The sequence below is a fragment of the Schistocerca gregaria genome, chromosome 6, assembly GCF_023897955.1.
Source record: "Schistocerca gregaria isolate iqSchGreg1 chromosome 6, iqSchGreg1.2, whole genome shotgun sequence".
Classification (NCBI taxonomy): Eukaryota; Metazoa; Arthropoda; class Insecta; order Orthoptera; family Acrididae; genus Schistocerca; species Schistocerca gregaria.
Window position 1 is genome coordinate 244,022,069 of NC_064925.1, and position 13,517 is coordinate 244,035,585.

The window sequence follows — 13,517 nt, forward strand, 5'->3', positions numbered from 1 at the left end:
GGTGATGGCACATGTGTGCAGGCACACGTCAGGAGTCATGGCACCCATATCGCAGATAATATTTTCATTTCTGATTCTTCAGTTAAAATGTGATATACCATTTCAGATGACATCTGGCAAGCATGATCAATTTCATGCACTTTCAACTGGCAATCCCCCATGACCATTTTTTTCACTTTTGCAATGATTTCTAGAATGGTGACATATCTTGGCCGACCACTGCGCGGATCATCATCTACGCTCTCCCAACCAAATTTAAATTCATTTGTCCACTTCGCAACAGTTGACTATGGAGGAGCAGATACCCCAGTGTATTCTGGAAATTGGCATGAATGTCCTTTGCTTTCATACCTTTCTTCACGAAGTACTTAATCACTGCTCAAATGTCGATTTTTTCCCATCTTCACAAATCATTACGCGGGAACAACAACAGGGTCACGTCACTGCCACAGCTCTCTTCCAAGAGCAATGACATGGCACGTATTTACAGACAACAGTCCAATGAATATCACATGAACAACTCATTGCGCTATCACTGATCTCTCATGGTGATTCCAAGAACTTTTCGAACCACCCTCGTATATGTCTTTCCGTATTCTGCTACAAAGTTTCACAAATTATTCTTTCATTAAATTGATAATAATGATATTTGTCAGATTTTTCCACATATGCACACTTGCATGGCTCCACCCTAGAAATAAGTACGTAAAATGGAACATGAGTAATCTAACGTCAAAATTTACTTTTAAGAGATCTTGCAACAGCAGTAAGCTCACTCTAGCGGTTGGTGAGCTGTTTCAAAAGTTTGATCTATTTATTAATATCCCTCACAGATAAGTTTCAATTATAGCAGTAAACCCACTTCAATGATCAGCATCACCTTTAAAATACTTCTTACTATGCAGAGACTACTCTATTTAAAAAAAAAAAAAACTCCCTGCTATCCAGGGTAAAAATATTTGGGAACAAAATACACAATCTTTCAGAGCTGCAAAATTAAAATTGGAAATAAAATTTTGCAGCACCTCACACCTTTTGGTTAAGATTGGTGGAGCAAGAGTGCATGCAGTGTCCCATAGGCTGTGTGGTATCAAGTGTTCCGCACCAAGAAACATTTATCCCTTGGATCTTTAATAAACTTGATACTGAAGGAGTCTGTGGACTTATTTGGCATAACAACATCTAATATATACCGTCCCACTATTTAGCACAGTAGTATTTCCCACAGCAGCCAAAGCAGAAAGGGTGTTAGGAGGCTGGAGGATATCACCACACTTCCACTTAGGAACCCAATTTTGGAAATCTACAACCAGCCAAATTTAGCAGAGAATTCTGTATGTCTGTCAATTTTCATCATCAAGAGATGCAAGCAGCTTAAAAAATGTTATGGACACAGTGAAATTTGCACACTGCTTTTGCCTCTTTATGAATAATCCTTACCTTGTAAGCATTAAGAAATGCAATACAGTCGGAACATGAGCTATCTGCCCATGTCAGTTTCGAGTGGTATGCTGCCATTCGCTCTCTGAAGGGAGTGCTAAACATACTCCGTACTGACATAGCCGCACCTAAATAATTAAAGAAAAGGACATAATTTAAAGTTAATTGTAACCATCATTTTTGCAGACCATGATGTAAAGTCACAAATAATATAGTACTTACAGCTTTCTATTAACACACAGCATTACTCTGTGACCTGCCAATTTATTCAGAAAATCAATTTAAGCATTTTCATTACTACAAAGAATGGAATGGCCACAATGGAAAGATGCCAATATGGAAAGGACAGTATGCTACCACCACAGCAAGGAGGGATTGAGTCAAATAAAGGGACAGTGCTAAAGAATGCTAAGAATATTTCAGCTTCTAGATAAAGTCCTCCTCCAAAAATGGAACACACACACACACACACACACACACACACACACACACACACACACACACAAGCACAACCACTTGACCACTGTCTCTAGGCCTTAGTACTCGGTGACAGTGGTCATGGCTATGTCAGATGTGGTTATGCGAGTTTTTTACTTCAATGCTTCCTCTAAGTGTCTAGCAGCACTAAATCCTTTCCTTATTGCAGATATATTCTCCAAAGGAAAAGCCATTTGACTTCCTGAAAACTACTAACACACTTTTGTATTCTCTCTCGGTTAACAAAATATGTCCTTACAGAGTACTGAAGCAGATATCCAGCTGAAAGCAGAATAAGTGAAGAATTCATTATAGCAAAACTAATTTTATCTTAAAACAAGAGAGGGGTCTTAGAGCAAGGGTCTCCAAATTACTACAGCAAAAGGGCACATATCAAATTGTGGATCTCATTGTGGACCAGACAACATATTTTTTTCAGAAATTTGAGATGAAAATTATAAAGAAATTTATTGTTGTGTAATGCAAACACAATATTCAGTGGATACCTCAGATACCATTTATTACTTCTTAGTTTGGTTAGTGAGAGGTATGAAATTTGTTTTTTGAATTCAAAATTTTCTCATACTACAGCTCTAACTTAGTCTGTTTATGCCTAAAATAGTCCGTAAATGTTTGCCAGTACAGTTACTTTTGAGTTTAAATTTTGTAAATTTCAGAAAAAAAAGTTTGTTCCTGGCCTTGGGTAGTGCGAAATACAGATGACAAACCTTGGGCAAAGTCTTTGATATATTTTAACTAAAGTTCAGTCTTGATCACAACACTTATGTCTCAATAACATAGGTGACCGGTTTCGGTCAACTGACCAGTTGACTTTGTAGCAGCTGAGGAGAGCTCCGCCTACCATCCTCCAAGGAAGCCATGGGTCTGAAGATGGTTATGTAAAAATAACCAAAACCGGTCACCTATGTTACTGAGACATAAGTGTTGTGATCAAGACTGAACTTTAGTTAAAATATAGTAATCTATTGATCACTGTAATCCAAAAATGTTTGCCAAAATTATACGAAGTCTTTGATCTTAGGGTAGTTTTCTTCAGGAAGAAACTGAAGAACTACCTTCTTTAAACTTGTCTTTTGTGATGTTATAAACCTCCAGATCTACGAGTTTCATTTGCACTGCTACCTGAGCATCTTCCACATTGCAGGAAAAGGGGTTCTGGAAAATTGGGATCTCCATGGAATAAGCATCTAAATCCAGGAACTTGGAACAAAACACTTTCTTCATACCACAAAGCAATTCCATTGCAAACAAAAGTGCAAATCTTGAAACATGTTCACCTTTCACGACTCTCACTTGGAGAAGTGCACGAAAATTTTCTGTCGGATGTCGTGTTAAAAAAGTATTAGTTTTGGTCTAAGAGATGTAATGTGTTTGTAAAGATCACAAATGACACAGTGATCATCTTGAAATTTTTTATTAATTTCGTAGAAATGGTAGAGCAATGTCTAATGCAAAAGATAGTTTCCATATCAACTCTTTGTCCAACAGGCCTTCCAAAGGGTTGTTTTTCTGATTCAGAAATATTTAAAGTCCATTCTCAAAGAAAAGAAGAGGCAAAATTTTAACACAAGTCAACGTAACCGCCTTGTGGTATAAGAGATCACTTGACAAATATTCCATCTCTTCAAGGAAATATTTGAATTGGCATTGAATGAAATTGACAAGAAAAATTACATGCTTCATCATACAGGCCATATCCACTGACATTGCACAACGTGCTCCATGGTAAATACCACTGTGTGTTTTCAAGGTTCTGGTAACACTACTGGCTTCACATTATGAGTTTAATTTTTCAGCAAAACCTGCATATTTGCCACACACTTTTCTTTCCCCATCTGCACCTACAAGAAAATCAGATCTGCTAGTTCCTCAGTAACCTTGAAGTCTGTGTTAATACCCCTAAAAACAAGACGATTTGAGCAGTATCAGACGTCTGTAGATTTGTCCAGGACTACAGTACCAAGCAAACTTAGATGCCTTTTCTTGCAACCGTCTGTATAAATTAAATGCAATGTCTTCAACTCGACATTCCACAGTATTTTCTGATAGAACGGATGCTTTACATTATTCAGTACTTTCAGGAAACAGTTCTTCAGCTGTAATTAAATTAAAGCACATCTTTATCTAACTATGCACCATGTCTTTTTTGTAGTTGCAATTAGTACTGTACCCCTTAAGAACAGCAATAACTTTGTCGCAGGTAACACACATTAGTTGGTTGTCTTTCTCCACAAAAAAATACACTGAAGAGCCACAGAAACTGGTACACCTTCCTAATTTTGAGTAGAGCTCCCGCGAGCATGAAGAAGCGGCGCAATATAACGTGGCATGGACTTGTCTAATGTCTGAAGAAGTGTTGGAGGGAGTAGACACAGTGAATCCTGTGAGGCCGTCCATAAATCCATAAAAGTACGAAGGGGTGGAGAGCTCTTCTGAACAGCATGTTGCAAGGCATCCCACATATGTTCAATAATGTTCATGTCTGGGGAGTGGCCAACAGAAGTGTTTAAACACAGACGAGTGGTCCTGGAGCCGTTCTGTAGCAATTCTGATTGTGTAGGGTGTCACATTTTCCTTCTGGAATTGCTCAAGTCCATCTGAATGCACAATGGACATGAATGGATGCAGATGATCAGATAGAATGCTTATGTACCTGTTAGAGTCATATCCAGATGTATCACATCGCACATGGCCCCCACCATTATAGAGCCTCCACTAGCTTGAACAGTTCCCTGCTGACATGCAGGGTCCATGGGTTCATCAGGTTGTCTCCATACCCGTACAGGTCCACCCACTTGATACAGTTTGTAACGAGGCTCATCCGACCAGAAAACATGTTTCCAGTCATCAACAGACCAATGTCGGTCTTGATGGGCCGAGGCGAGGTGTAAGGCTTTGTGTCATGCAGTCATCATGGGTACACGAGTGGGCCTTCAGCTCTGAAAACCCATATTGATGATGTTTCATTGAATAGTTCACACGCTGACACTTCCTGATAGCCCAGCATTGAAATCTGCTGCAATTTGCGCAAGGGTTGGAATTCTGTCACGTTGAACGATTCTCCTCAGTTGTCATTGGTCCCGCTCTTGCAGGATCTTTTTCTGGCCACAGCAATGTCAGAGATATGATGTTTTACTGGATTCCTGATATTCATGGTACACTTATGAAATGGTTGTACAGGAAAATCCCCATTTCATTGCTACCTCAGAGATGCTGTGTCCCAGCTCTTGACTCGATTATAACACCACATTCAAACTCACTTAAATCTTGATATCCTGTCATTGTAGCAGAAGTAAACAATCTAACAACTGTGCTAGACACTCGTCGTCTTATATCCCATTGTTAACTGCAGTGCTGTCTTCTTCCTGTTGACACATCTCTACATTTGAATACCCGTGCCTATACCAGTTTCTTTTGCTCTTCGGTGTGTTTCACGGTCCATATTGTATTGAAGATACAGCACTCACCACCCACTTTTCTCTTTTTTAGTTGCAATAGACATATTTCATATGTATTTGAAAGAGAGAAAAACAACACACTAAACAGAGGCAGGGAGTTAAAGTCAGCTGCATGCAGGGTGTTCCTGGTGGCATCTCTGTCATTTATGAACAAGATACTCCTAGCAGCCTCATACAGTTAAACAAGTGAAAGAAATCATGCTATTTTTAATAAACTTTTGCTCAAGCACGCGCCAGATAAAATCCCTTCAGAGGCCATTAGCGGGCCAAGGGCCATAGTTTGAAGACCTCTGGCTTAGTGTAAATATGACAAGTAGTAAGCAATTCCTTCCCATCCTGTGTCCTTGTGCAAACAGAAACAATATAACAATAATGGTAAACAGTAGCTAGCCCTGATCATATACTGTAGAATGATTTACAAAACAGAACAACAACAACTGTAGTAAAACATCTACACTCCTGGAAATGGAAAAAAGAACACATTGACACCGGTGTGTCAGACCCACCATACTTGCTCCGGACACTGCGAGAGGGCTGTACAAGCAATGATCACACGCACGGCACAGCGGACACACCAGGAACCGCGGTGTTGGCCGTCGAATGGCGCTAGCTGTGCAGCATTTGTGCACTGCCGCCGTCAGTGTCAGCCAGTTTACCGTGGCATACGGAGCTCCATCGCAGTCTTTAACACTGGTAGCATGCCGCGACAGCGTGGACGTGAACCGTATGTGCAGTTGACGGAGTTAGAGCAAGGGCGTATAGTGGGCATGCGGGAGACGGGTGGACGTACCTCCAAATTGCTCAACACGTGGGGCGTGAGGTCTCCACAGTACATCGATGTTGTCGCCAGTGGTCGGCGGAAGGTGCACGTGCCCGTCGACCTGGGACCGGACCGCAGCGACGCATGGATGCACGCCAAGACCGTAGGATCCTACGCAGTGCCGTAGGGGACCGCACCGCCACTTCCCAGCAAATTAGGGACACTGTTGCTCCTGGGGTATCGGCGAGGACCATTCGCAACCGTCTCCATGAAGCTGGGCTACGGTCCCGCACACCGTTAGGCCGTCTTCCGCTCACGCCCCAACATCGTGCAGCCCGCCTCCAGTGGTGTCGCGACAGGCGTGAATGGAGGGACGAATGGAGACGTGTCGTCTTCAGCGATGAGAGTCGCTTCTGCCTTGGTGCCAATGATGGTCGTATGTGTGTTTGGCGCCGTGCAGGTGAGCGCCACAATCAGGAGTGCATACGACCGAGGCACACAGGGCCAACACCCGGCATCATGGTGTGGGGAGCGATCTCCTACACTGGCCGTACACCTCTGGTGATCGTCGAGGGGACACTGAATAGTGCACGGTACATCCAAACCGTCATCGAACCCATCGTTCTACCATTCCTAGACCGGCAAGGGAACTTGCTGTTCCAACAGGACAATGCACGTCCGCATGTATCCCGTGCCACCCAACGTGCTCTAGAAGGTGTAAGTCAACTACCCTGGCCAGCAAGATCTCCGGATCTGTCCCCCATTGAGCATGTTTGGGACTGGATGAAGCGTCATCTCACGCGTTCTGCACGTCCAGCACCAACGCTGGTCCAACTGAGGTGCCAGGTGGAAATGGCATGGCAAGCCATTCCACAGGACTACATCCAGCATCTCTACGATCGTCTCCATGGGAGAATAGCAGCCTGCATTGCTGCGAAAGGTGGATATACACTGTACTAGTGCCGACATTGTGCATGCTCTGTTGCCTGTGTCTATGTGCCTGTGGTTCTGTCAGTGTGATCATGTGATGTATCTGACCCCAGGAATGTGTCAATAAAGTTTCCCCTTCCTGGGACAATGAATTCACGGTGTTCTTATTTCAATTTCCAGGAGTGTATTTTCACCAGCTGCAACATAGTCACGAATATGAACATTGATCCAATAGTGTCAAATGTTTTCTATTCCAGTCTTTGATCACAATATCAATTTCTGTCAATAATGACATCTTCAGATCTACAATATAAAAATATGTATCTCCTGGGCAGTCTGTCTTTCAACAAAATACAGCATTACATATCACAATATACTATCATACAACCAGGGAAATGTACAGATAAAATACGGTAAAGCGTACCTGTTCTACACCATGTTCTAATGTGATATGGCCCTAATGGCATCATCAAAACAGATAAATATACTCAGCACAGCACACTTGAGCAGTATGCCTAACTTTTTGTTATGCCTCTTTTCTGTTCTATTAACATTATTAGAAATTTCTTGCCAAACAAATTGAAACTGAGTACTAGACAGTTTGTTTGTTAATTGCAAATGTAAATCAAAAGCTTCTTTACTTAGCAAGTCTTTATGTTTATACAATTCATGTAGTTGAGCCCTAATCTAGTTTATCTCCCTTTTGGGTTTAATTGACAAGGCGATGGCTGACCGCTGTTTAATGTTCACTTTCGCATAGTTCAGTGTGACACCTGCTGCAAGACACAGCTTATTGAATCTAATAGTCATTACCTCAGTACTGATTTTCTGCTTCGGTTTACAGAGCCTGTTGACTCTGTTGTAAACCAGACTGAAGCAGAAAACCTAATCCTGTAACTGATTATATCCTACCTAGTCATGAAATGTATGGCCAGACTATATAATTTTATTTATTGACTGTTAATATGTTGTACAAACGATTTCTGTGGGAGGCAAATCACGATGTATGAAAAGCCCTCGATGTATGAAAAGCCCTCTAGTGGTTAAGTTCTCACAATCGTTGTGTGCCTACATAACATCCTGGCTCCTGACCCAACAGAGGGCGCTGATAATTGACCTATCTTTTCTTCAGTTATTTTGTCATATAGACATTTTATCTTTCACAGGTAATTTATAGTTTGCTACAGGCAATGTATTACGTATATTTTATTTTTGACTGTAAATTTGCCGCAAAGGTGTCAGATCTATTATTTTTATATTTCCTTTCAAAAATTTTATATGGGTAACTGTACTTGTCTTTTACTGTATCAAAATTGGTTTGTATAGTAGTTATCAATATTTAAAAGTCTGCTACACGTATTTTACCTAATGTGTTTTTATCAGATTATGTTTCTTACGTTTATGATGACTGCATTGAAACCCGCAGTAACGACATCTATGAAGGATGTAGGCAAACAGATTATTGGTAGCTACTGCACCTCAGTAGCCAGTTGCAAAATGACTGTGTGGATGATGTGGCCCATTTTATACCATATTTTAGATCTCTGTGACGATGCTGTGTTGAGTATATTTATATGTTTTGATGATGTCATTACGGCCGTATCACATTAGGACACGATGTAGAACAGGTACACTTTACCATTTTTTATCTGTACATTTCCCTGGTTGTACGATAGTATATTGTGTTGAAAGACAGACTGCCCACTAGACATATACTTTTATATTGTAGATCTTAAGATGGTCATAATTGACTGACACCAGCATCATCGAAGGAGTTGATATTGTGATCAAAGACTGGAATAAAAACATTTGAATAAAACATCTATTCTTATTAAAGGAACAAAAACACTGTGCATATCCAGGCTCCTGCTTCTATGGTAGAGAGAGATCCACTGCCACAAGCCATAATATGAGGGTCTTTCAATACATTATGCCCCACAATATTTTTCTCAGAACATATTTATTCTTAAGAGTTAGAATTTTGTAACAGTAGCAGTCAACATTTCTTTAAGGTGTACTATTTTCTACATAGTCTTCATCATGTTCCACATCCTTACATCAGGATTGTGTAAGAGCATGTATTCCTTGTCAGTAAAAGTTCTTGTCCTGAGTTTGTAGCCATGTTTTCATGGCACAAATTACACTCTTATTACACAGAAAGCATGTTTCCACATAGAGAATCCTTAAGTGGCCGGAGCAAATGAAAGTATGCCAAGTCTGGGATGTAGGATGGATGAGGCCATAACGTAGAAGTCAATTTGGCTGTGTGTTTCCAGGTTCTGAGACTTTTGTGCAGGTGTGCATCATCATGTTGGAGCAAGATTTCTCTTCCATTCTTGTCAGACCAAACAAATCAGAAACGACTCGAGTTTGCTTAGAGTTTTCACGTAAGCCTCTAAAGTAATGACCAACCCTTTTTGATGAGACATCCACAAGAATGAGACCATCACTACCTCAAAAGAATGTCATCATATTGTTGACAGCAGAGGGAGCTGCCATGAATCTCTTCTTTCTGGAAATTGTTGGGAGTACCACTCCAGTGACTGTCTTTTTGTTCCCCATTCAAAGTGACACACCCATGTTTTGTCACCTGTAATTTTCCATGGAAGAAGGTCCTCTCTGCTGACCTCAAACTGCTCCAACAGTTAAGATGAAATGCTTTTTCTTTTAATCTTATGGTTAGCTATGAGCTTTTGTCAACCTTACCTTGAGCATATCTTTGTATATGCTAGTGTCTCGATCATTGCACATGCACTTCCACTGCTCACTAATAACTGTGGAGCCAATTATCGATTTGTGATGAGCCAATCTACATGATTAATGGCTTCTGTGCAATTCACCTTGTCAGAAAAAGTGTCTGTGACAGGAAATTCCTAACACGGCTGATCATGGACTTCACTTTAACCTACTTTAGCAATTACCCAGCAGTACTCCTATTTTGGGTATTATTTATTGAACAACCCACTGTCTAGAATGTCTCTGGAAACAATACATGATTTCCTAAGTTGTTCACAAATTTACAGAAACCACATACTTTAGAATAGCAGGTTGAAAATGTATGGAGATATTGTCATCTGCTGGCACAAGAAACTGTCAATGTATAACTCATAAGCAGTCCACACAATTACCGACAGAAAGACTATTATGGCTGAAATTTAAAATATTCTGAACAGCACACAAAATCTACTTACAAAGTTCTTACATTCTACATATCCTACAAAGTTGCAGCTCACCCATTATAATACAGTCACCAAGAACACTGAAAACATGTCCAAGTAAAATAAGTTTGCCAATGTAAACATCTACAGGTAACCTGGCCATCACACGTCCCATAAAAGTAATATCACCATCATGATCTGAATATTGACCACTCACAGTTGGTAAAAGTGCACCTGCCTGTAACAAAAATATGGCACTAATTAAGACTTGTCCATTAAACAAAATGTATAAAACAAAAGTTCATATTACTCAATCTACACAGGCTGCACAAGCCCATTACATCCAGACTGAATACAAGTTAAAATATAAAGAATGAGATATTTTGAAGCAAAGACTAGTTTTCCCTGACTCTAGAGAAACCACTGTAAAATGTTAAAACAAAATAGAAATCCAGATACAATGTAATCTTTGAATCAGTGGACTGCTCTACTGTAAGGTGGGACAGATCACTAATCAAGAGCCGATACAATTTCAAAAATAAAGATCTAGAGATGAGAACAACCTGGAGATACTTCTGTGTATTACGGCATGTGAATGAGATCTGCATTTAACGAGATACAACACAATCTATGATAAGCAATGATGGAATATGATGCGTATAATTGCCGTTCCCAAAAATAAAAGAGAATCATTATTTAATAGTGTTTAAAGAGGAATCATGAACTAATTCCCCATAGTTGATGTATCTGAGCTTGTTCAACTCATATGATATGCCTTGTTTTCCTTGGGGGACGAAAGAAGTAAAAACCATTTTCTGACTCATTCAGTTCTGAGGTGGAACTGGACCAAGGGTGGCAACTTTCAAAATTTCTGTGAGTGCATATCAATGGCACAGCTCCTGCATCCTTCAAAGCCAATATCTCAACGAACAGAATTATAGCAATCCACATTATGAGAAAACAATTTCATTGAAATATTAAACCATACAGTTTTTACATTTTTTTTAAAAAAATTAAAAAAACCTTTCGAGGTAGTCTGCAACAATCAGCTGCCTTGCATCTTAGATTATTCTTTATTACACTAAATATTGGTAAGCTGATATTTTAAAAGAATTGTTGACGAATGTAATGGGTATATTATAATACGTCAGTGGTGAGGAAATATGAAAGCAAGTCAGAAGGATGAGGTTCCATTCACAGTATAGTATGACTGTTATTGTGGGGAATGCCTTTGCCTTGGCCAGAGAAGAGCAAGCAGCATGGAGTGTGGTACTTGGCTGTCTTTGCACAAAGACATCTGAAACGAACAGGGTTGTAATTTTAATTTCCATCTCAATGTTTTACGAGTTCATTACTTTCTGATGCAGACAAGTGAGAAATAATTTTATTTTGTTTTTACCAAACTAAAAATTTTATCAGTGTGGTACACCCACAAGATTATTTATGTGAATGCTCAAGCCCCAGCGCACCCACATAGTTGGCACTCATGAACTGGACTACATTCAAGTTTTCTCCCAGCCCTGACATCCCACCACTGTACAAGGTTGGTAAACTTTGTAAATAGGACAAGTTCCTGGTGAAATGCAAGACAGGTAATTAGCTGAATTTCAGCAAGGTCATACTGAGGGCTTTCCAAAAAGTAATACACCAGATCTGAAAGCACCTGTACCAATTACCAATACTGTCACTTATAACAGCCAATATGCAGTTTGGACACTGTGCTCTACTTTCCAAACTGCTGTGACCCGGAATGCTGGGGTCCTGTCGTGTGCAGGAGGCCGAGCACAGAGAGTGCGTGAGTGGTCCAGTTTACAACTGACGGATCAGTAGCACAGTGTTATCTGCAATAACATTTATTTTTCAGGTTGAGCTTACAGAGTTAGAAATTGTTTCAGGGTGTTTATCTATGGCTGCGAGTAAGCATGTGCTGAAAAGAAGTGTTGATGCTTTGTCAGCTAGTTATGATGATGCTGCTGCCACAGGTCAGTAAGCTACAGTCACAGGACAGTGAGCCATAGCTGAAGAACTGTGAGCCACAGCCACATCCTGTGTTGGTGGCAGTAAGGGGACAGAAAAGGTTGCCCACCAAATATTCTGCGGTACTGTGAGGCTCCTACTTCAGTGCTCTTATAGACAGTCCATCATGAGCTCAGGTGAGGACAGCCATCTGTGGTTCTGGATGTCAGTTGTCGTGAAGACCAGGCCCTGGCCATCCACCATGGATTGACCAAGAATGCAGTAGTTGTTCACATGCGCAATACCTGGTCAGTTTGAGGATACAGTTTGTAAATGATCTACAACTGACCCTCAGTGAAGAAGAGTTGGTCACGCACCAGTCTCATCTTCATCTGTGATGCCCCAGTAGGCAGGTATGACAGATCATGGCTGTGGCATGCATCAGGTCGACTGAGTTGTTGAGCTGAAGGCAGCAAGCAGGTAGTAGGCAGACCATCATGAATTAACTTTCTGTAGTTTCACTAAAGCTCAACAGACAGTCGTTCTCTCTGGTTCTAGTAACAGGGATGGAATAGCAGCATGACTGAATGTGTCTCTGAACTCCATATACCTCGTTATTTGAAGAGTCGAGCCTGTGCCTATGATGCAGTGGCTCTGGGTGTATGAATGCATTTGCCCTCGGTTATCAGTCTCGTGAGCACTCTTTGCCTCGCTGTGGTAATTAAGTAATTTTTCTGGGGCACTGACCTTAGGTCTTTCTGCTATGTTTGATTATTGGTTTGGCACTCTGCCGCTGAAATTATAAAGCATTATTTCACACAACCTTGTTGTGGAGCCCTGCAGTGTCTGCATTTCTGCTTTCTTCCCATGGAAGTTTTGTGGCAATGTTCACCTGGTGAGTCTTGTTTACACTCCACCTGGCACACCAGCTAGAGTTAGACCTCTCTGCCTTGAGCTCACTGGTTAGAATAATAAAAAAGTTTAAGGATGACAACAAATTTATTCAGTGATCCAAAAAAGTTGTCCCAAATTTTGCCTTTGATTATGATCTGCAACAGTCTCCTAGATTTACATATATAATAATACACTGCACCCACTGCACCAACTTTTTGCTTATGGGAGCTGACTTACGTGGACTTCCTCTCTGTTCTCTAGTCCTACTCAATTACTGAATCCTTTTCTAAGTTATACTATGTTATTCCTATTTTTGTTCTCACAAGCTACAACAAATTTGAATTTTTTAATAGTTTATATTGCACAGGTTATGCTAATTAACCACTAAACATGTTTCTGATGTGCTTCTAGGATTTGATAATG

The 13,517-nt window shown here is 40.5% G+C and overlaps 1 protein-coding gene across 3 annotated transcripts in view; it reads right to left on the reverse strand.

Moving 5' to 3' along the window:
* LOC126278125 (probable ATP-dependent RNA helicase spindle-E) overlaps positions 1-13,517 on the reverse strand; it is a 224,970-nt gene that overhangs the window by 139,769 nt on the left and 71,684 nt on the right. For all 3 annotated transcript variants that reach the window (XM_049978013.1, XM_049978012.1, XM_049978011.1), the window contains 2 exons: positions 10,320-10,482; positions 1,441-1,568 (listed from right to left, as the gene is read on the reverse strand). In XM_049978013.1, the coding sequence (XP_049833970.1) occupies positions 1,441-1,568; positions 10,320-10,482 (291 nt within the window). The remainder of the gene's footprint in view (positions 1-1,440; positions 1,569-10,319; positions 10,483-13,517) is intronic.